Below are 24,737 nucleotides of genomic sequence, written 5' to 3'. Positions count from 1 at the left end.
CGCGGACCACCGCGGCGGCGACATAGGATTCGTCGACCTCACCATCCAACGGCTAACATAAGCACTAGCTGACACGATGGTTTAGATGCAAGCATTTTCACTAATCTATAATATTATGCATTACAGAGATGGTATATCATACATAGTATGTCCCTAATATATGATACTCCCTATTACGAGCGGTCTTACACCGTCCTTGAAGCTAGTTAATCCAGTTGTCCGGCATCAATTGGGAAGAATTACAGGCGTACTTATGACTAAATATGGTTAGGATAAATATAGTTTTTTTTACATATAAAACATGTCGCTCGTGTTACATTTCGGAAGAACTGGGACTCCTCGTTTTTGTTCTTGCCCCAGCCATCCTAATTATGACCCTCTCTTGTCCTCTCCGGCCTCCCCACATATATAATAGCAACAGGGTATATATATTCATCGGCACAGCTCCAACATTTTGGAAGAGACCACCATCTCACGTTCTCACGCATGCGCGCAGGTGCATGCTGGACGATGTGCCCATTGCACCTAGATTCGCCGCTTGCAATTTCATGGGCATAGATGATAGATCGTCCCAGCAACGACCATCGGCTTTGAGGCAATAGTTCAGTGATAGCCTGGTAGGTGAGGACGCGCGGTAAGCACGCACGACAGCGGCAATGGCGAGCGGCGGCGTGCTGCCATTGGCATCGCTGAACCACATCAGCATCGTTTGCAGTTCGGTGGAGGAGTCGCTACGCTTCTACATGAATGTCCTGGGCTTCATCCCCATCCGCCGCCCCGGATCTTTCGACTTCAACGGCGCATGGTAATTAAACAGAATTGAATCATCATCTTTGGGATTAAGCAATTTACAACTGGTTGATGCATGAAATTTAATAGCTAGAAAACCACATCAATAGTACTAGTATATTTATCAAGAGAGAAGTGGTTGATGATTTTTGCTGCGAATGAAGGTTATTTAACTATGGGATCGGCATCCACCTGTTGCAATGTGAAGAGCCCCAGAGTTTGCCCGGGAAGACGGAGATCAACCCCAAGGATAACCACATCTCGTTCCAGGTACGTACTACTACTCCAATTGAATATTTTCAAAAACACTGATTGCTCGATGACGAGACAAGAATGAACTTATGTTGTACGCTTCCCGAGATGAATGATTTGCGGTGCGTGTGTGTATGCATGTCTTTGCAGTGCGAGAGCATGATGGCGGTGGAGCGGCGGCTCAAGGAGCTGGGCATCCCGTACATCCAGCGGTGCGTGGAGGAGGGCGGCATCTACGTGGACCAGATCTTCTTCCACGACCCTGACGGCTTCATGATCGAGATCTGCAACTGCGACAACCTCCCGGTCGTCCCGCTTGCCGACCATACCTTCACCATGGCCGCCTGCAAGAGGGTCGTCGCCGTCAAGCAACAGCAGAAGCCGCTGGCGGTACAAGCTCCTCCCCTGCAGACGACGGCGACAACCACGGCGGCACAGTGCGTGCCGTCAGCCAACAAGGCGATGCAGCGTGTGGGCGGCGAGGAGGCGGCACACGTCTCGTGCGCGTGAGATGGAAGATGTAGCATGTGTGTGTGGATAGCTAACTTTGCCGAAATGGTGGCGTGCGCATCGCGGATGGAGTGGTTCATTCGTGTCGCGGATGGGATATTAGGATGTGTGGGTCCCGTGCATGCGGGTGTCATGTGCGTGGGGCACCCTGCTAAAAAATGCAATATATCCAACATATTGTATCACGCTGTTGTCCTAGTTTGTCCAAATCTCGTCACTCCTCTGGTTTTGAGCTCGCCATGCACTTGTTGCTCTCGTCAATTCTCCTGCCATCTCTTCAGTGGAGAAAATATCGTGGGTTCAAGTACACTCGATTATCTAGCATGTTCAAAATTTTAACACATACAGTACATTAACAAATTTCAGGTGTGATCAAAAACTGACTCCACAACTTTCACATGGAATACCCCACAACTTACACATGGTTTTTTTCGAAAAAACTTCAAATCTATTCATCTTCAATAATGATAGTATAACGAACACTAGAAATAGTAAAAATTACATCCAGATCCGTAGACCACCTAGCGTCTACTACAAGCATTGAAGCGAGCCGAAGGCGCGCCGTTGTCATCGCCCCTCCCTCGCCGGAGCCCGGCAAACCTTGTTGTAGTAGGCAGTTGGGAAGTCGTCGTGCTAAGGTCCCATAGAAGCAACGCACCAGAACAACAACCGTCGTCGATGAAGAGTGTAGATTAGAAGGATCCAACCTGAGGATACCAGAACATAGACGAACGACGAACAGATCCGAGCAATCCACCAAAGACAGGTCCGTCGGAGACACACCTCCACACGCCCACCGACGATGCTAGACGCATCAACGGAACAGGGACTGAGCAGGAAGACCTTTATTCCATCTTCAGGAAGCCGCCGCCATCTCACCTTCATGAGCGGTACGCAAACCCTAACAAAACTCGAAAAAAGATCTAAGAACGAAGACCTCCCACCGGCGAGGGCCAGGATCCACTCCGCCCCCATGGCCCTAAGGCCGCCAAAGACGGGGTGGACCGGCGCCGGCGCCAGCGGGAGGCAGAGAAACCCTACCTTTTTTGGGAGGCGGCGGCTAGCTAGACGGGACTTGATCTGGCTAACTTACACATGGAATTTCACTGTGTCTCTCTCTTGCAGCCCCTCCCATTTGGAGAAAGCTAGGGGGGTAGATGTTTCAAGGCAAACCCCAAACAGGGGATGCATCAAATCACACGAGTAAGGTTGGGAACCACACTTCTCCTTTTTCATGTGATCCTAATATGGGTGTACACTAGGGGTGTGAAGAGTACAAGGGAATACCACAACTTTAAAGTAGCGGATTATAGAGTGGACGGGAAATTGATGGCATTGAGAGGGTGATGAAAACTGGCACGAGAGAATGGGTGAGAAAGACAGAGAAAATAAATAGAAAGCAATAAATAAAAAATTATGCAACGAAGGACATATAAAAGTCATTTTTGCATTAAGAAATAGGTGAGCAAAAAGATGCAAAGTGAAAGCCGAGTGTCCTATTTTGGGCACTTCACTTATTTTCCATACACGTCGAGCATATTGTAAAACACGCGGCATATAGGGCACCCCGTCACGTAGTCGTCAATCGTGGCGTCAATTGTGGCTGTATGCATCGCCCAGATGCAGAGGCCGGGGGTCATCCTCCTTTTCTAAAAAAATGTAGTCGTCAATCACTGCCGTGATGGCCATGTGGGAAAAACTTTGCTGAGAGGGAACTCTAAGACGAGTGTTTTCTACACGCTATGCCGAGTGTTTTGTTGGAAGCAGAGGTCCTTTTCCCGATTCTCGGCTTAGTGTCGTCTACGCCGAGGTCAACATTTGTGTTGAGCATTATTGAGGAAATCGTTTACTGGTAGCTGCTCGATTGGCTGACGAGTAACGGATTAATAGGCTAATTGGCAAGTTAATCCACTAATTGAAAGATTTACTAGTTTATCGACTACTCAGTGACCCTATGAGTAGGGATTAATCGGTAAGTTAACTTGTTAATCGGACGAATTCTTAAAAAGAGTGTTGAGTAGGGTTTGGTACTCGGCGTACACGTATATAAGCCGAGTCGAGTACCCGTGAAATGACACTCGGGTTACAGCGAGCTACTATGCAACTTATGATTTTCCTGTAGTGACATTTACAAATAAACAAAAATTCTAGAAACGTTTAAATTTGTTTTTGAAAGATGGAGCATATGGACCCCTGTGAGGGGTGAGAGCACCCGATATGCACTTCTCCCGCCATGGGGCTAGGACTCATGCATCTCATCCCCACGTCCACCATGGACCAAATGAAGAAAAGCTCTTGGCACTTGGGAGAGAGAGAGAGAGAGAGAGAGAGAGAGATGTGAAACCAGCAGTCGCTCATCATGAACACTCAGCTGTACGTGAACACCCCCATGCATGCAAATGTACTCACGCCACAATGACATGATTGCGTCCATGCATACATACGTCAGTCAAGTTAGACTCCAACTTTTCGCAAAAAAAAAAGTTAGACTCCAATTAATAAGAAAAATATTAGAACAACCCCTCAAAAAAAAAACATTTGAACATGGTCCTTTCATTTCGTTGGCTGCTCTATCAAAGCGAAAAGTAAAACGTAAAAAATACAGAAATAAAGATGGCAATACGAGGATTTGAACCCGCGAGCCGCGCTACGTATATACTGATAATTATATCGCCGTCATGACCACACGAACATCAGTTTAACTGCTAATAGTTTAGTTTCCGACTGTATAAAATTAATGATAACTGTTGGACCTGAACCCCGCTATGTTTAGTCCCATACCGCCAGTTTTCAGATAGAATTACCAAAATAAATAGCGTGGCGCAATCAACGCCATTGGCCCCCCTGGCCAAGCAATTCCAATTAAGTTTTAAGCACTCTCGCTAACAAGTTGTGTTTGAGATTCTCATGAGCTCAGCCACGGCTGCTCCGGGGTGCTTCCCCGGCCGGCGACGGAGAAGAGGACGCTGTGGGGATTCTCGCGCCACCTCGGCAGCGGATCCCCGGAGGATGACCGGTGGGATGCATCCAAGAGCTCCGGCTCCTCCGCCGTTGAGGGGGCTCACGAGCTCGGCCGTGTCTGGACGAAGAAGAAGCTGAAGCTGGAAGATGAAGAAGACGATGACGACTGCGGATTATTCGCTGGGCCCACGTTCATACGGGCACCTGACCCTAGTGAGCTACCATCGCCGATACTGCTGCTGCTTCCCGCCTGTGCGTGCGAGCTGCTGGACTTGCCCACATGTACGTGTGAGCCAGTGCAGCAGAGGCGATGTATGGTGAGAAGGTGGGTGTAGTTGATGTCCTAGGTTCTAGGGTTAGGGTGTAGGTTCTAGGGTAGGTTTAGTAGGGTTCTAGGTTCAAGGGATGTCAGTCGTAGGGTAGGTTTAGGGTTCTAGGTTCTAGGTTTTTATTATTATAAAATTAATTAGTTTTTCAGCTAATGGCTTTTTATTAAAAAGTCTCATATGAAAAAAGTGTCCAAAACCGAGCTATATATATATATATATACAAATTGAGTTGTCATGCGTGACTCACATGGTCAAACGCTGATTTTGATTGTGCATTCCCGTTCTAGCTAGCAGGTGCGATGCATGTTGTACGCATGTGAAACGAGAGAGATTCAATATACAGTTTGTATTCAGTCATAAGTGTTACACTTATACAACATGCAGCACACAAGGGTGCGGCCACTAGAGAAAAGACATTCTACCATGCACGATATATACCATGCATGTATCAGCCACCGGTTGTCTTTAAGATTCGGATCCGTGCATGCATCTAGTCTTTGTGTTGCTTAGTTAACCTCAATTTATGACCCCTTGTTCTATTAATTTATGTCATATCAATCAATCACTATTTCTCCTGAGAACTTTTCCCCGTAGTTATTATCTGTAACTACGTGTACGTGTGAGCCAGTGCAGCAGAGGCGATGTATGGTGAGAAGGTGGGTGTAGTTGATGTCCTAGGTTCTAGGGTTAGGGTGTAGGTTCTAGGGTAGGTTTAGTAGGGTTCTAGGTTCAAGGGATGTCAGTCGTAGGGTAGGTTTAGGGTTCTAGGTTCTAGGTTTTTATTATTATAAAATTAATTAGTTTTTCAGCTAATGGCTTTTTATTAAAAAGTCTCATATGAAAAAAGTGTCCAAAACCGAGCTATATATATATATATATACAAATTGAGTTGTCATGCGTGACTCACATGGTCAAACGCTGATTTTGATTGTGCATTCCCGTTCTAGCTAGCAGGTGCGATGCATGTTGTACGCATGTGAAACGAGAGAGATTCAATATACAGTTTGTATTCAGTCATAAGTGTTACACTTATACAACATGCAGCACACAAGGGTGCGGCCACTAGAGAAAAGACATTCTACCATGCACGATATATACCATGCATGTATCAGCCACCGGTTGTCTTTAAGATTCGGATCCGTGCATGCATCTAGTCTTTGTGTTGCTTAGTTAACCTCAATTTATGACCCCTTGTTCTATTAATTTATCTCATATCAATCAATCACTATTTCTCCTGAGAACTTTTCCCCGTTGTTATTATCTGTAACTACGTGTACGTGTGAGCCAGTGCAGCAGAGGCGATGTATGGTGAGAAGGTGGGTGTAGTTGATGTCCTAGGTTCTAGGGTTAGGGTGTAGGTTCTAGGGTAGGTTTAGTAGGGTTCTAGGTTCAAGGGATGTCAGTCGTAGGGTAGGTTTAGGGTTCTAGGTTCTAGGTTTTTATTATTATAAAATTAATTAGTTTTTCAGCTAATGGCTTTTTATTAAAAAGTCTCATATGAAAAAAGTGTCCAAAACCGAGCTATATATATATATATACAAATTGAGTTGTCATGCGTGACTCACATGGTCAAACGCTGATTTTGATTGTGCATTCCCGTTCTAGCTAGCAGGTGCGATGCATGTTGTACGCATGTGAAACGAGAGAGATTCAATATACAGTTTGTATTCAGTCATAAGTGTTACACTTATACAACATGCAGCACACAAGGGTGCGGCCACTAGAGAAAAGACATTCTACCATGCACGATATATACCATGCATGTATCAGCCACCGGTTGTCTTTAAGATTCGGATCCGTGCATGCATCTAGTCTTTGTGTTGCTTAGTTAACCTCAATTTATGACCCCTTGTTCTATTAATTTATGTCATATCAATCAATCACTATTTCTCCTGAGAACTTTTCCCCGTAGTTATTATCTGTAATATCTCTTCTCTCACTCACAAAGTAGAAACAAGCAGTACTACACTCACTCAGGGTTTTTTCATATGATTCTAAAATTAAAATTTATTTTATCTTTTGAACCGTAAGTTTGATTTATGATACATTTGCAAATTTATGTTCCTTGTGAAGAGAACATTGAAATAAGATCGCTCTTGAATATATTTTCACAAATTTTAAAATTCAAATATGAAACATGGAGAGACCTTACGAAACTGTAAAATACAACTGTATGTACCAAGTTTCATCGAGTTTTTTATAGATCAGTTTTGTATAAATTTTGTTTAAAATATCTCATTAGTAGACACATTTGTCCAAATAGAATATAACACAAACTTTTATTTCAGAAGATATCAAGCATCCAAATCTTTAAATAGAAAGAGAAAATATATTTTTGGGATAGAGCTGCAAAAGGTAGAGGCAACCAAACAAAAGAACACTATTTAAAAAGGCTGACACACACACAAATTGACCATGTGGCAGAAAGATGGAGAAAAGTAAGACGTACAGCAGGTTAGTACATTGTGATTTTTTTATGATCCTGAAATAATTAAGCGGCTGATCAATGCACAGTATATGCCGTGCATGGTAGAAAATGCACTCTCTGCGGCCACTACTCATCTAACCCCGAAGCTAACTCCCACTAAAACAGCACATGCGATCATGGCGCTAACTAATTAACAGCCTAGGTAGTTACTGAGTGCAACGGGAAGGAGAATATCATGTGGCAGTTGATGTACAAGAACCCCCTGCAATCGCAGCGACGCCGGCGGAGATGCAAAGACTGGAGCGGAAATCATCAAACATGGCGAAGGGCAGCCCTTTAGTAATGATGTCGGTGAACTGCTGCTTCATGGGAACATGCAAAACGCGCACTTGGCCGAGAGCAACCATCTTGCGAACAAAGTGAATATCAAGCTCGATATGTTTGGTGCATCGATGATGAACCGGTTTCTACGCGCGGTAGACAGCAAGGACGTTATCACAGTAGACAATCGTGGCCTTGGCAACGTTGGAGGGCAGCTCATGAAGAAGTTGTCGTATCCAAAACCCAGCAACACCCCACCATGGCTTTGGCCACAGCGCGGTATTCAGCATCCACGCTCGATAGCGATGAAGGAAATATGCCCTAGAGGCAATAATAAAGTTGTTACTTATATTTCCTTATATCATGATAAATGTTTATTATTCAGGCTAGAATTGTACTCCCTCCGTACAAAGTTAGTACAGAGTTGGGTCATCTATTTTGGAATCGAGGGAGTATTAACCGGAAACTTGATACATGTGTGGATACATAGACAAAACACCGTGTCCCTAGTAAGTCTCTACTAGACTAGTAATCAAAGATGGTTAAGTTTCCTAACCATAGATATGTGTTGTCATTTGATGAACGGGATCATATCATTAGGAGAATGATGTGATGGACATGACCCATCCGTTAGCTTAGCATATTGATCGTTCAGTTTTATTGTTATTGCTTTCTTCATGTCATATACATATTCCTTTGACCATGAGATTATGCAACTCCCGGATACTGGAGGAATGCCTTGTGTGTTATCAAACGTCACAACATAACTGGGTGATTATAAAAATGCTCTACAGGTATCTCCGAAGGTGTTTGTTGGGTTGGCATATATCAAGATTAGGATTTGTCACTCCGAGTATCGGAGAGGTATCTCTGGGCCTCTCGGTAATGCACATCATAATAAGCCTTGCAAGCAATGTGACTAATGAGTTAGTTGCGGGATGATGTATTACGGAATGAGTAAAGAGACTTGCCGGTAACGAGATTGAACTAGGTATGAAGATACCAACGATCGAATCTCGGGCAAGTAACATACCAATGACAAAGGGAATAACGTATATTGTCATTACGGTACGACCAATAAAGATCTTCGTAGAATATGTAGGAACCAATATGAGCATCCAAGTTCTGCTGTTGGTTATTGACCAGAGAGCTGTCTCGGTGATGTCTACATAGTTCTCGAACCCGTAGGGTCCACACGCTTAACGTTCGATGATGATTTTGTATTATATGAGTTATGTGATTTGGTGACTGAATGTTGTTCGGAGTCCTGGGTGAGATCACAGACATGACGAGGAGTCTCAAAATGGTCGAGAGGTAAAGATTCATATACAGGATGATGATATTTGGACACCGGAAGTGTTCTGGGGGTACCGGGTACATATCGGGTCACCGGAAGGGGTTCCGGGCATCCCCCGACAACTACATGGGCCTAATGGGCCAAGAAAGGGGACAGACCAGTCCCTAAGGGGCTGGTGCGCCCCATGTAGGCCAAATTAGGAGGGGAAGGAAAGAGGAGATGAGGGGAAGGAAGGGAAGGGATTCGGCCTCCCCCTTCCTTCCCTCCTTCCTCCGGAAGATATGGTAAGGGGGGAGGCCGAATTAGGAGGCGCCCAAGTAGGATTCCGCCTACTTGGTGAGCCCCCTTGGCTGCCTCTCCTCTCATCCAACCTATATATATATGGGGGGGGCACCGCTAGAACACACAACAACATCTGTTAGCTGTGTGCGGTGCCTCCCTCCATAGTTTACGCCTCCGGTCATATCTTCATAGTTCTTAGGCGAAGCCCTGCGGGGGTCACTTCACCATCACCATCACCACACCATCGTGCTGACGGAACTCTCCCTCGACACTTTGCTGGATCAAGAGTTCGAGGGACGTCATCGAGCTGAACGTGTGCAGAACTCGGAGGCGTCGTACGTTCAGTGCTTCATCAGTCGAAACGATAAGAAGTTCAACTACATCAACCGCGTTGTCAAACGCTTCCGCTTTCGGTCTATGAGGGTACGTGGACACACTCTCCCCCTCTCGTTGCTATGCATATCCTAGATAGATTTTGCGTGAGCGTAGGAAGTTTTTTGAAACTGCATGCTATGTTAACCAACACGCGAGACCATCGGTTGTCTCTTGGATGACCAAGAGATCAGTGTGCCACCGAGGAAGAGGAAATACCTCAAGTGGAGCAACGTGTGTCGGGCAACGGGCCCAATCTGCGTCCGTGCAGACGATGAGATCCGACGGTGGAGAGGCGGCCATTGTGAGCCCGCAATCGAGAGTTCCATCAATGTAACGCGAGATACGCTAGGCCATTGCCAAGTGGAGTTGGTGCAACGCATGCATGTGTAAGAAGACTTGCTGCATGGCATAGGTGATGTCGGGTCGTGTCAGCATCAGGTACTGAAGGGCGCCTGCAATGCTCCAGTAGAAGCACGCGTCGGAGGCATGAACACCATCGGTAGCCAAGACCTTTGTTGGGTTTCGTAGTAATTTCAAAAAAATTCCTACGCGCACACAGGATCATGTGATGCATAGCAACGAGAGGAGAGTGTTGTCTACGTACCCAACGCAGACCGACTGCGGAAGCGATGACACGACGTAGAGGAAGTAGTCGTACGTCTTCACGATCCAACCGATCAAGCACCGAAACTACGGCACCTCCGAGTTCGAGCACACGTTCAGCTCGATGACGATCCCCGGACTCCGATCCAGCAAAGTGTCGGGGAAGAGTTTTGTCAGCACGACGGCGTGGTGATGATCTTGATGAACTACAGCAGCAGGGCTTCGCCTAAACTCCGCTACAGTATTATCGAGGAATATGGTGGCAGGGGGCACCGCACACGGCTAAGGAATCGATCACGTGGATCAACTTGTGTCAACTTGTGTGTTTAGAGGTGCCCCTGCCTCCGTATATAAAGGAGGAGAGGAGGGGAGGCTGGCCGGCCAAGGGGGGGAGGCGCAGGAGAGTCCTACTCCCTCTGGGAGTAGGATTCCCCCTCCAATCCTAGTCCAACTAGGATTCCTCGGAGGGGAAAAGAGGAGGAGGGGGCCGGCCACCTCTCCTAGTCCTAATAGGACTAGGGGAAGGGGGTGGCGCGCAGCCCATCTAGGGCAGCCCCTTCTCTTTTCCACTAAGGCCCACTATGGCCCAAATAGCTCCCGGGGGGTTCCGGTAACCCTCTCGGTATTCCGGTAAAATCCCGATTTCACCCGGAACACTTCCGATATCCAAATATAGGCTTCCAATATATCAATCTTTACGTCTCGACCATTTCGAGACTCCTCGTCATGTCCGTGATCACATCCGGGACTCCGAACAACCTTCGGTACATCAAAATGCATAAACTCATAATATAACTGTCATCGTAACCTTAAGCGTGCGGACCCTACGGGTTCGAGAACAATGTAGACATGACCGAGACACGTCTCCGGTCAATAAACAATAGCGGGACCTGGATGCCCATATTGGCTCCTACATATTCTACGAAGATCTTTATCGGTCAGACCGCATAACAACATACGTTGTTCCCTTTGTCATCGGTATGTTACTTGCCCGAGATTCGATCGTCGGTATCCAATACCTAGTTCAATCTCGTTACCGGCAAGTCTCTTTACTCGTTCCGTAATACATCATCTCACAACTAACATATTAGTTGCAGTGCTTGCAAGGCTTATGTGATGTGCATTACCGAGAGGGCCCAGAGATACCTCTCCGACAATCGGAGTGACAAATCCTAATCTCGAAATACGCCAACCCAACATCTACCTTTGGAGACACCTGTAATGCTCCTTTATAATCACCCAGTTACGTTGTGACGTTTGGTAGCACCCAAAGTGTTCCTCCGGCAAACGAGAGTTGCATAATCTCATAGTCATAGGAACATGTATAAGTCATGAAGAAAGCAATAGCAACATACTAAACGATCAGGTGCTAAGCTAATGGAATGGGTCATGTCAATCAGATCATTCAACTAATGATGTGACCTCGTTAATCAAATAACAACTCATTGTTCATGGTCAGGAAACATAACCATCTTTGATTAACGAGCTAGTCAAGTAGAGGCATACTAGTGACACTCTGTTTGTCTATGTATTCACACATGTATTATGTTTCCGGTTAATACAATTCTAGCATGAATAATAAACATTTATCATGATATAAGGAAATAAATAATAACTTTATTATTGCCTCTAGGGCATATTTCCTTCAGTCTCCCACTTGCACTAGAGTCAATAATCTAGTTCACATCGCCATGTGATTTAACAGCAATAGTTCACATCACCATGTGATTAACACCCATAGTTCACATCGATATGTGATCAACACCCAAAGGGTTTTACTAGATTCAGTCATCTAGTTCACATCGCTATGTGATTAACACCCAAGGAGTACTAAGGTGCGATCATGTTTTGCTTGTGAGAGAATCTTAGTCAACGGGTCTGTCACATTCAGATCCGTAAGTATTTTGCAAATATTTATGTCAACAATGCTCTGCACGGAGCTACTCTAGCTAATTGCTCCCACTTTCAATATGTATCCAGGTTGAGACTTAGTGTAACTTTTACAAACTCTTTTATCACCTCCATAATCGAGAAACATCTCCTTAGTCCTTACTAAGGATATTCTTGACCAATGTCCAGTGATCTACTCCTAGATCACTATTGTACTCTCTTGCCAAATTCAGAGTAAGATATACAATAGGTCTGGTACATAGCATAGCATACTTTATAGAACCTATGACTGAGGCACAGGGAATGACTTTTCATTTTTTTTCTATTTTCTGCTGTGGTCGGGATTTGAGTCTTACTCAATTTCATACCTTTGCAACACAGGCAAGAACTCTTTCTTTGACTGTTCCATTTTGAACTATTTCAAAATCTTGCCAAGGTATGTACTCATTGAAAATCTTATCAAGCGTCTTGATCTATCTCAATAGATCTTGATGCTTAATATGTAAGTAGCTTTTACTGAGGTCTTTTCCTTTTAAAAAACTCCTTTAAAACACTCCTTTATGCTTTGCAGAAAAATTCTACATCATTTCTGATCAACAATATGTCACTCACATATACTAATCAGAAAGGTTGTAGTGCTCCCACTCACTTTATTGTAAATACAGGCTTCTCAAAAAGTCTGTATAAAACCATATGCTTTGATCAACTCATCAAAGCGTATATTCCAACTCCGAGAGGCTTGCACCAGTCCATAGATGGATCGCTGGAGCTTGCACATTTTGTTAGTACCTTTAGGATTGACAAAACCTTCTGGTTGCATCATATACAACTCTTCTTTAATAAATCCATTAAGGAATGCAGTTTTGTTTATCCATTTGCCAGATTTCATAAAATGCGGCAATTGCTAACATGATTCGGACAGACTTTAAGCATAGATACGAGTGAGAAAATCTCATCGTAGTCAACACCTTGAACTTGTCGAAAAACCTTTTTGCGACAATTCTAGCTTTGTAGATAGTAACACTACTATCAGCGTCCGTCTTCCTCTTGAAGATCCATTTATTCTCAATTGCTTGCTGATCATCGGGCAAGTCAACCAAAGTCCAAACTTTGTTCTCATACATGGATCATATCTCAGATTTTATGGCCTCAAACCATTTCGTGGAATCTGGGCTCATCATTGCTTCCTCATAGTTCGTAGGTTCATCATGGTCTAGTAACATGACTTCCAGAACATGATTACCGTACCACTCTGGTGCGGATCTTACTCTGGAAGACCTACGAGGTTTGGTAGTAACTTGATCTGAAGTTTGATGATCATCATCATTAACTTCCTCACTTATTGGTGTAGGAATCACTGGAACTGATTTCTGTGATGAACTACTTTCCAATAAGGGAGAAGGTATAAGTACCTCATCAAGTTCTACTCTCCTCCTACTCACTTCTTTCGAGAGAAACTCCTTCTCTAGAAATGATCCATTCTTAGCAACGAATGTTTTGCCTTCGGATCTGTGATAGAAGGTGTACCCAACAGTTTCCTTTGGGTATCCTATGAAGACACATTTCTCCGATTTGGGTTCGAGCTTATCAGGTTGAAGCTTTTTCACATAAGCATCGCAGCCCCAAACTTTAAGAAACGACAACTTTGGTTTCTTGCCAAACCACAGTTCATAAGGCGTCGTCTCAACGGATTTAGATGGTGCCCTATTTAAAACGTGAATGCAGCTGTCTCTAATGCATAACCCCAAAACGATAGTGGTAAAGAGATATCATAGATCGCACCATATCAAATAAAGTGCGGTTACGACGTTCGGACACACCATAACGATGTGGTGTTCCAGGTGGCGTGAGCTGTGAAACTATTCCACATTGTTTTAATTGAAGACCAAACTCGTAACTCAAATATTTGTCTCCGCGATCAGATCGCAGAAACTTTATTTTCTTGTTACGATGATTTTTCCACTTCACTCTGAAATTCTTTGAACCTTTCAACTATTTCAGATTTATGTTTCATCAAGTAGATATACCCATATCTGCTCAAATCATCTTGTGAAGGTCAGAAAACAACGATGCTTGCCACGAGCATCAGCACTCATTGGATCGCATACAACGGTATGTATTATTTCCAATAAGTCAGTAGCTCGTTCCATTGTTCCGGAGAACGGAGTTTTAGTCATCTTGCCCAAAAGGCACAGTTCGCAAGCATCAAGTGATTCATAATCAAGTGATTCCAAAATTCCATCAGTATGGAGTTTCTTCATGCGCTTTACACCAATATGACCTAAACGGCAGTGCTACAAACAAGTTGCACTTATCATTATTAACTTTGCATCTTTTGGTTTCAATATTATGATTATGTGTATCACTACGATCGAGATCCAACAAACTATTTTCATTGGGTGTGTAACCATATAAGGTTCTATTCATGTAAACAGAACAACAATTTATTCTCTTACTTAAATGAATAATCGTATTACAATAAACATGATCAAATCATATTCATGCTCAACGCAAACACCAAATAACACTTATTTAGGTTCAACACTAATCCCGAAAGTATAGGGAGTGTGTGACGATGATCATATCAATCTTGGAACCACTTTCAACACACATCGTCACTTCACCCTTGACTAGTCTCTGTTTATTCTGCAACTCCCGTTTCGAGTTACTAATCTTAGCAACTGAACTAGTATCAAATACTGAGGGTTTGCGATAAACACTAGTAAAGTACACATCAATAACATGTATATCAAATATACTTATGTTCACTTTGCCATCCTTCTTATCCGCCAATCACTTGGGGTAGATCCGCTTCCAGTGACCAGTCCCTTTGCAGTAGAAACACTTAGTCTCAGGCTTAGGATCAGACTTGGGCTTCTTCACTTGAGCAGCAACTTGCTTGCTGTTCTTCTTGAAGTTCCCCTTCTTCCTTCTGCCCCTTTTCTTGAAACTAGTGGTCTTGTCTACCATCAACACTTGATGTTTTTCTCGATTTCTACCTTCGTCAATTTCCGCATTACGAAGAGCTTGGGAATCGTTTCCGTTATCCCTTGCATGTCATAGTTCATCACGAAGTTCTACTAACTTGGTGATGGTGACTAGAGAATTCTGTCAATCACTATCTTATCTGGAAGATTAACTCCTACTTTGATTCAAGCGATTGTAGTACTCAGACAATCTGAGCACATGCTCACTAGTTGAGCGATTCTCCTCCATCTTTTAGCTATAGAACTTGTTGGAGACTTCATATCTCTCAACTCGGGTATTTGCTTGAAATATTAGCTTCAACTCCTGGAACATCTCATATGGTCCATGACATTCAAAACGTCTTTGAAGTCCCGATTCTAAGCCGTTAAGCATGGTGCACTTAAACTATCAAGTAGTCATCATATTGAGCTAGCCAAACGTTCATAACGTCTGCATTTGCTCCTGCAATAGGTCCGTCACCTAGCGGTGCATTAAGGACATAATTCTTCTGTGCAGCAATGAGGATTTAACCTCAGATCACGGATCAAATCCGCAACATTGCTACTAACATTTTTCAACACAATTTTCTCTAGGAACATATCAAAATGAACACAGGGAAGCAACAACGCGAGCTATTGATCTACAACATGATTTGCAAAAAAACTACCAGGACTAAGTTCATGATAAATTTAAGTTCAATTAATCATATTACTTAAGAACTCCCACTTAGATAGACATCCCTCTAATCCTCTAAGTGATTACGTGATCCAAATCAACTAAACCATAACCGATCATCACGTGAGATGGAGTAGTTTTCAATGGTGAACATCGTTATGTTGATCATATCTACTATATGATTCACGCTCGACCTTTCGGTCTCCGTGTTCCGAGGCCATATCTGCATATGCTAGGCTCGTCAAGTTTAACCTGAGTATTCTGCGTGTGCAAAAACTGGCTTGCACCCGTTGTAGATGGACGTAGAGCTTATCACACCCGATCATCACGTGGTGTCTGGGCACGACGAACTTTGGCAACGGTGCATACTCAGGGAGAACACTTCTTGATAATTTAGTGAGAGATCATCTTATAATGCTACCGTCAATCAAAGCAAGATAAGATGCATAAAAAGATAAACATCACATGCAATCAATATAAGTGATATGATATGGCCATCATCATCTTGTGCTTGTGATCTTCATCTCCGAAGCACCGTCATGATCACCATCGTCACCGGCGCGACACCTTGATCTCCATCGTAGCATCGTTGTCGTCTTGCCAATCTTATGCTTTCACGACTATCACTACCGTTTAGTAATAAAGTAAAGCATTACATCGCGATTGCATTGCATACAATAAAGCGACAACCATATGGCTCCTGCCAGTTGCCGATAACTTGGTTACAAAACATGATCATCTCATACAATAAAATTCAGCATCATGCCTTGACCATATCACATCACAACATGCCCTGCAAAAACAAGTTAGACGTCCTCTACTTTGTTGTTGCATGTTTTACGTGGCTGCTACGGGCTTAAGTAAGAACCAATCTCACCTACGCATCAAAACCACAACGATAGTTTGTCAAATAGACTCCGTTTTAACCTTCGCAAGGACCGGGCGTAGCCATACTTGGTTCAACTAAAGTTGGAGAGACAGTCGCCCGCAAGCCATCTCTGTGCAAAGCACGTCGAGGGAACCGGTCTCGCGTAAGCGTACGCGTAAGGTTGGTCTGGGTCGTCTCGTCCAACAATACCGCCGAACCAAAATATGACATGCTGGTAGGCAGTATGACTTGTATCGTCCACAACTTACTTGTGTTATACTCGTGCATATAACATCAACATCAATAACCAGGCTCTGATACCACTGTTGGGTTTCGTAGTAATTTCAAAAATTTCCTACGCGCACACAGGATCATGTGATGCATAGCAACGAGAGGAGAGTGTTGTCTACGTACCCAACGCAGACCGACTGCGGAAGCGATGACACGACGTAGAGGAAGTAGTCGTACGTCTTCACGATCCAACCGATCAAGCACCGAAACTACGGCACCTCCGAGTTCGAGCACACGTTCAGCTCGATGACGATCCCCGGACTCCGATCCAGCAAAGTGTCGGGGAAGAGTTTCGTCAGCACGACGGCGTGGTGACGATCTTGATGAACTACAGCAGCAGGGCTTCGCCTAAACTCCGCTACAGTATTATCGAGGAATATGGTGGCAGGGGGCACCGCACATGGCTAAGGAATCGATCACGTGGATCAACTTGTGTCAACTTGTGTGTTTAGAGGTGCCCCTGCCTCCGTATATAAAGGAGGAGAGGAGGGGAGGCTGGCCGGCCAAAGAGGGAGGCGCAGGAGAGTCCTACTCCCTCTGGGAGTAGGATTCCTCCCCCCAATCCTAGTCCAACTAGGATTCCTCGGAGGGGAAGGGAGAGAGGGGGGCCGGCCACCTTCTCCTAGTCCTAATAGGACTAGGGGAGGGGAAAGAGGCGCAGCCACCTTGGGCTGCCCCTTTCTCCTTTCCACTAAGGCCCATGATGGCCCATATGGCTCCCGGGGGGTTCCGGTAACCTCCCGGTAACCCGGTAAAATCCCGATTTCACCCGGAACACTTCCGATTTCCAAACATAGGCTTCCAATATATCAATCTTTACGTCTCGACCATTTCGAGACTCCTGTGGCAGTGATTGGAGAATTCTGTCAATGACGCAATCATCTGGAAGATTAACTCCCAATTGAATCAAGTGATTATTATACCCAGACATTTTGAGTATATGCTCACTGACAGAACTGTTCTCTTCCATCTTGCAGCTATAGAACTTATTGGAGACTTCATATCTCTCAATCCGGGCATTTGCTTGAAATATTAACTTCAACTCCTGGAACATCTCATATGCTCCATGACGTTCAAAACGTCGTTGAAGTCCCGATTCTAAGCCGTAAAGCATGGCACACTGAACTATCGAGTAGTCATCAGCTTTGCTCTGCCAGACGTTCATAACATCTGGCGTTGCTCCAGCAGCAGGCCTGGCACCCAGCGGTGCTTCCAGGACGTAATTCTTCTGTGCAGCAATGAGGATAATCCTCAAGTTACGGACCCAGTCCGTGTAATTGCTACCATCATCTTTCAACTTTGCTTTCTCAAGGAACGCATTAAAATTCAACGGAACAACAGCACGAGCCATCTATCTACAATCAACATAAACAAGCAAGATACTATCAGGTACTAAGTTCATGATAATATTTAAGTTCAATTAATCATATTATTTACGAACTCCCACTTAGATAGACATCCCTCTAATCCTCTAAGTGATTACGTGATCCAAATCAACTAAACCATAACCGATCATCACGTGAGATGGAGTAGTTTTCAATGGTGAACATCGTTATGTTGATCATATCTACTATATGATTCACGCTCGACCTTTCGGTCTCCGTGTTCCGAGGCCATATCTGCATATGCTAGGCTCGTCAAGTTTAACCTGAGTATTCTGCGTGTGCAAAAACTGGCTTGCACCCGTTGTAGATGGACGTAGAGCTTATCACACCCGATCATCACGTGGTGTCTGGGCACGACGAACTTTGGCAACGGTGCATACTCAGGGAGAACACTTCTTGATAATTTAATGAGAGATCATCTTATAATGCTACCGTCAATCAAAGCAAGATAAGATGCATAAAAGGATAAACATCACATGCAATCAATATAAGTGATATGATATGGCCATCATCATCTTGTGCTTGTGATCTCCATCTCCGAAGCACCGTCATGATCACCATCGTCACCGGCGCGACACCTTGATCTCCATCGTAGCATCGTTGTCGTCTCGCCAATCTTATGCTTTCACGACTATCACTACCGTTTAGTAATAAAGTTAAGCATTACATCGCGATTGCATTGCATACAATAAAGCGACAACCATATGGCTCCTGCCAGTTGCCGATAACTTGGTTACAAAACATGATCATCTCATACAATAAAATTCAGCATCATGCCTTGACCATATCACATCACAACATGCCCTGCAAAAACAAGTTAGACGTCCTCTACTTTGTTGTTGCATTTTTTACGTGGCTGCTACGGGCTTAAGTAGGAACCAATCTCACCTACGCATCAAAACCACAACGATAGTTTGTCAAATAGACTCCGTTTAACCTTCGCAAGGACCGGGCGTAGCCATACTTGGTTCAACTAAAGTTGGAGAGACAGTCGCCCGCAAGCCATCTCTGTGCAAAGCACGTCGAGGGAACCGGTCTCGCGTAAGCGTACGCGTAAGGTTGGTCTGGGTCGTCTCGTCCAACAATACCGCCGAACCAAAATATGACATGCTGGTAGGCAGTATGACTTGTATCGTCCACAACTCACTTGTGTTCTACTCGTGCATATAACATCAACATCAATAACCAGGCTCGGATGCCACTGTTGGGTTTCGTAGTAATTTCAAAAAATTTCCTACGCGCACACAGGATCATGTGATGCATAGCAACGAGAGGAGAGTGTTGTCTATGTACCCAACGCAGACCGACTGCGGAAGCGATGACACGACGTAGAGGAAGTAGTCGTACGTCTTCACGATCCAACCGATCAAGCACCGAAACTACGGCACCTCCGAGTTCGAGCACACGTTCAGCTCGATGACGATCCCCGGACTCCGATCTAGCAAAGTGTCGGGGAAGAGTTTTGTCAGCACGACGGCGTGGTGATGATCTTGATGTACTACAGCAGCAGGGCTTCGCCTAAACTCCGCTACAGTATTATCGAGGAATATGGTGGCAGGTGGCACCGCACACGGCTAAGGAATCGATCACGTGGATCAACTTGTGTCAACTTGTGTGTTTAGAGGTGCCCCTGCCTCCGTATATAAAGGAGGAGAGGAGGGGAGGCTGGCCGGCCAAGGGGGGGAGGCGCAGGAGAGTCCTACTCCCTCTGGGAGTAGGATTCCCCCTCCAATCCTAGTCCAACTAGGATTCCTCGGAGGGGAAAAGAGGAGGAGGGGGCCGGCCACCTCTCCTAGTCCTAATAGGACTAGGGGAAGGGGGTGGCGCGCAGCCCATCTAGGGCAGCCCCTTCTCTTTTCCACTAAGGCCCACTATGGCCCAAATAGCTCCCGGGGGGTTCCGGTAACCCTCTCGGTATTCCGGTAAAATCCCGATTTCACCCGGAACACTTCCGATATCCAAATATAGGCTTCCAATATATCAATCTTTACGTCTCGACCATTTTGAGACTCCTCGTCATGTCCGTGATCACATCCGGGACTCCGAACAACCTTCGGTACATCAAAATGCATAAACTCATAATATAACTGTCATCGTAACCTTAAGCGTGCGGACCCTACGGGTTCGAGAACAATGTAGACATGACCGAGACACGTCTCCGGTCAATAACCAATAGCGGGACCTGGATGCCCATATTGGCTCCTACATATTCTACGAAGATCTTTATCGGTCAGACCGTATAACAACATACGTTGTTCCCTTTGTCATCGGTATGTTACTTGCCCGAGATTCGATCGTCGGTATCCAATACCTAGTTCAATCTCGTTACCGGCAAGTCTCTTTACTCGTTCCGTAATACATCATCTCACAACTAACATATTAGTTGTAATGCTTGCAAGGCTTATGTGATGTGTATTACCGAGAGAGCCCAGAGATACCTCTCCGACAATCGGAGTGACAAATCCTAATCTCGAAATACGCCAACCCAACATCGACCATTGGAGACACCTGTAGTACTCCTTTATAATCACCCAGTTACGTTGTGACGTTTGGTAGTACCCAAAGTGTTCCTCCGGTAAACGGGAGTTGCATAATCTCATAGTCATAGGAACATGTATAAGTCATGAAGAAAGCAATAGCAACATACTAAACGATCGGGTGCTAAGCTAATGGAATGGGTCATGTCAATCAGATCATTCTACTAATGATGTGACCTCGTTAATCAAATAACAACTCATTGTTCATGGTTAGGAAACATAACCATCTTTGATTAACGAGCTAGTCAAGTAGAGGCATACTAGTGACACTCTGTTTGTCTATGTATTCACACATGTATTATGTTTCCGGTAAATACAATTCTAGCATGAATAATAAACATTTATCATGATTATAAGGAAATAAATAATAACTTTATTATTGCCTCTAGGGCATATTTCCTTCAACCTTAGCCTTGGTGTTGACCGTGGTTGAGGCCGGATGACAATCAGATAGACATCTCTGCATGTTGGAGCACCTCCTCGGCGTACTGGGCCTAATGAAGAAAAAATTACCTGATGAGAGCATGAACCTGTATGACAAGGAAGAATTTGAGCGGCCCCAGATCATAGAAAGCAATGGAGTCATGAAGCGATGTTGTGAGGATGATGTCATCAACTTAATGTAGTAGATACGCGTCACCATGGTCCCGACGTAGTAGGAAAAGACAATCGTGGCCTTGGCAACGTTGGGCGGTAGCTCATGAAGAAGTTCCTTATTTGTTCTTGGTGACCCAACATCACCGTGTTCATGCTAATCTATGTTGATGACATTGTGTTGGTCAGTTAATCTTCTCTAGTTGTGGACCGCCTCATCGCTCAACTTCATTCTGATTTTGTACTCAAGGAGCTTGGACCTCTATGCTATTTTTGGGGCATTGAAGTCATCAAATCACATAGGGCAGTTTTTCTATCACAACACACTTACATTTCTCATTTGCTCGGTCATGCGAATATGGTGAAGTGCACCACTGCAGCACGCCTAGAATGTCGGACGACAAAATATCTAAGACTGCTAGCATCCCTCGTTCGGTTGGGGACAATACTAAGTACCATGGTCTACTAGGAGCACTCCAGTATCTCACCTTGACTTGGCCTGACATTGCCTTTGCAGTATATGTCAATTTCTGCATGCTCCCACCATTTAACATTTCACCTGTCGGATTTCGAGTTCCGGCAAAACCCTTGAGGTTCAAACTCTGGGGTGCGCACGAAGATCTCTCCTCCCCCTAGCTCACGCTCTCACCACAATCTCAAATCTCAGCACGGCGAACTCACAGAACAAAGGACACATGGTTTATACTGGTTCGGGCCACCGATGTGGTGTAATACCCTACTCCAGTGTGGTGTGGTGGATTGCCTCTTAGGCTGAAGATGAACAAGTACAAGGGAAGAACAGCCTCCTGAGGAGAGGTGTCCTTGAGCTTGGCGAGCTGGTGTGGTTGAGGATGGTCTGAATGGTCCAAGACCCGTCCCCTCCTACTGTGGTGGCTAGTCCTATTTATAAAGGTCCTGGTCCTCTTCTCAAATGTAGGCGGGAAGGGATCCAACAATGGCCAAATTTGAAGGGAGACAACTAGTACAAGTTATCCTGATAAAAGGTGGTCTTCGCCTGCCAAAGGCTCGGGTGGTGACGCCATCTTGGGCTCCACGGTGACCTTCGTTCTGCCGTCCTGCTGGTCTTGGTCTTGTTGCACCGATATGGAAACCTTTGCCTGATGCCTCGGGACTCCTCGCCTGCGCTTGCCCCCTTAGCACCAAAGAGGAAACGAGTACACTGCGCGCGCTGGCACCCACGTGGTGCCCGCCTGACCTTGGTTGTCATGGCTTGCATCACAGGCACCTCGCGAGGTGCCCCCCGCCTTGATCTCTCTGCCCCTCACGAGCCAGCCTGGCGAGGCCGCCCCCAAGGAGGTCTAGCGTCGTCCGCCTCACGAGGCTTGGCCCATCGCGAGAGTCTTGAGTGTTCGTTGATGAAGATGGGCCATACAGGGCCGCTGGTAGAGCCACGCCGCGGGCCGCAGGCAGGCAAGTCTGGGGACCCCCGTTCCAAGGACGCCGACAGTAGCCCCCGGGCCCAAGGCACGCTTGGACTTGGCTTCGAGGCAAGGCCAAGGGGCAAGTGCGGAGCGCCGCGGGCCCCAATAGCATGCGGCCTCGGTTGACCCGTGGTGATTGATGGGACGTGGGCGTCTCCACTTCCCCACGCTGCCTTAATATCCGCCTGGCTAGGCAGCCACCGTGACCTATACAGTTATTCCCTTGTTGCTGGTGACACACTTCTCCAATTCTTCCACCTTCCAAACAACAACCTCCTCTCCCAACTCGACCTGAGCTCGGCCCTCCCCGTCGCCATGGACCCAAGCCGAACGGAGAAAGGGAAGAAGAAGTCCCAGTCCTCAGTCGTGCCACCTCCGGGCATTGAGCCTGCTATTGGTCGGTCGTTGGTGCTTAACCAGGAAGCCATGGACAAGGTCCGCCCAGCGCTTGCCTCCAGCTTCAACGAATGGGGGAAGACGATGGCCTGGCCCGCATCACACGCCTTCGTTGATAGGACAACAACCGAGGTCCAATTCTTCATTGACGACCGGTGGGCCGGCCTGGTTCCTCCCTTTTCCACCTTCTTCAACGCCATGCTTTCCCACTATCTGATCCATATGCTGCACCTAGATCCCTAATCCGTTTCCCTTCTTGCCGTGTTCGCCTTCGTCTGCGAGGCCATGTGATACGTCTCCAACGTATCTATAATTTTTTATTGTTCCATGCTATTATATTATCTGTTTTGGATGTTTATGGGATTTATTATACACTTTTATATTATTTTTAGGACTAACTATTAACCTAGAGCCCAGTGCCAGTTTTTGTTTTTTCCTTGTTTTAGAGTATCGCAGAAAAGGAAAATCAAACGGAGTCCAATTGACCTGAAACTTCACGAAACTTATTTTTGGACCAGAAGAAGCCCACGGAGCATCGGAGATGGACCAGAAGAGTCCCAGGCTGCCCACGAGGGTGGGGCATGTGCCCACCCCCCTGGGCGTGCCCCCTGCCTCGTGGACAGCCCGGAGATCCCCTGACCGACTTCTTTCGCCTATATATGTCCATATACCCTAAAAACTTCGGGGAGCAGAATAAATCGGGAGTTCTGCCACCAGAATCCTCCATAGCCACCGAAAACCAATCTAGACCCGTTCCGGCACCCTGCCGGAGGAGGGAATCCTTCTCCGGTGGCCATCTTCATCATCCCGACGCTCTCCATGAAGAGGAGGGAGTACTTCTCCCTCGGGGCTGAGGGTATGTACCAGTAGCTATGTGTTTGATCTCTCTCTCTCTCTCGTGTTCTTGAGTTGGCATGATCTTGATGTATCACAAGCTTTGCTATTATAGTTGGATCTTATGATGTTTCTCCCCCTCTACTCTCTTGTGATGAATTGAGTTTTTCCTTTGAATTTATCTTATCGGATTGAGTCTTTAAGGATTTGAGAACACTTGATGTATGTCTTGCATGTGCTTATCTGTGGTGACAATGGGATATCACGTGATCCACTTGATGTATGTTTTGGTGATCAACTTGCGAGTTACGTGACCTCGTGAACTTATGCATAGGGGTTGGCACACGTTTTCATCTTGACTCTCCGGTAGAAACTTTGGGGCACTCTTTGAAGTTATTTGTGTTGGTTGAATAGATGAATCTGAGATTGTGTGATGCATATCGTATAATCATACCCACGGATACTTGAGGTGACATTGGAGTATCTAGGTGACATTAGGGTTTTGGTTGATTTGTGTCTTAAGGTGTTATTCTAGTACGAACTCTATGATAGATTGAACGGAAAGAATAGCTTCATGTTATTTTACTACGGACTCTTGAATAGATCGATCAGAAAGGATAATTTTGAGGTGGTTTCGTACCCAACAATAATCTCTTCGTTTGTTCTCCGCTATTAGTGACTCTGGAGTGACTCTTTGTTGCATGTTGAGGG

General features: G+C 45.4%; 1 protein-coding gene across 1 annotated transcript; it reads left to right on the top strand.

The window, feature by feature from the left end:
- The first annotated feature begins 450 nt into the window (after positions 1–450).
- Positions 451–1,736, top strand: LOC119269107. Its single transcript, XM_037550897.1, has 3 exons — positions 451–805; positions 954–1,059; positions 1,192–1,736. Exons 1-3 carry the CDS (start codon positions 657–659, stop codon positions 1,549–1,551), a joined length of 615 nt encoding a protein of 204 aa, XP_037406794.1. The 5' UTR covers positions 451–656; the 3' UTR covers positions 1,552–1,736.
- The last annotated feature ends 23,001 nt before the right edge of the window (positions 1,737–24,737 follow it).

This window comes from Triticum dicoccoides, chromosome 1A, assembly GCF_002162155.2.
Source record: "Triticum dicoccoides isolate Atlit2015 ecotype Zavitan chromosome 1A, WEW_v2.0, whole genome shotgun sequence".
In the NCBI taxonomy this organism is placed as follows: domain Eukaryota; kingdom Viridiplantae; phylum Streptophyta; class Magnoliopsida; order Poales; family Poaceae; genus Triticum; species Triticum dicoccoides.
This window is presented reverse-complemented; position numbering and strand designations above follow the sequence as displayed.

What these genes read in the sequence shown, in the direction of transcription:
- LOC119269107 (XM_037550897.1), top strand. Translation starts at nt 657, where the DNA reads ATGGCGAGCGGCGGCGTGCTGCCATTGGCATCGCTGAACCACATCAGC. An exon ending in TTCGACTTCAACGGCGCATG is followed by an intron (nt 806 to 953) that starts GTAATTAAACAG and finishes CTGCGAATGAAG; the next exon opens with GTTATTTAACTATGGGATCG. An exon ending in ATAACCACATCTCGTTCCAG is followed by an intron (nt 1,060 to 1,191) that starts GTACGTACTACT and finishes ATGTCTTTGCAG; the next exon opens with TGCGAGAGCATGATGGCGGT.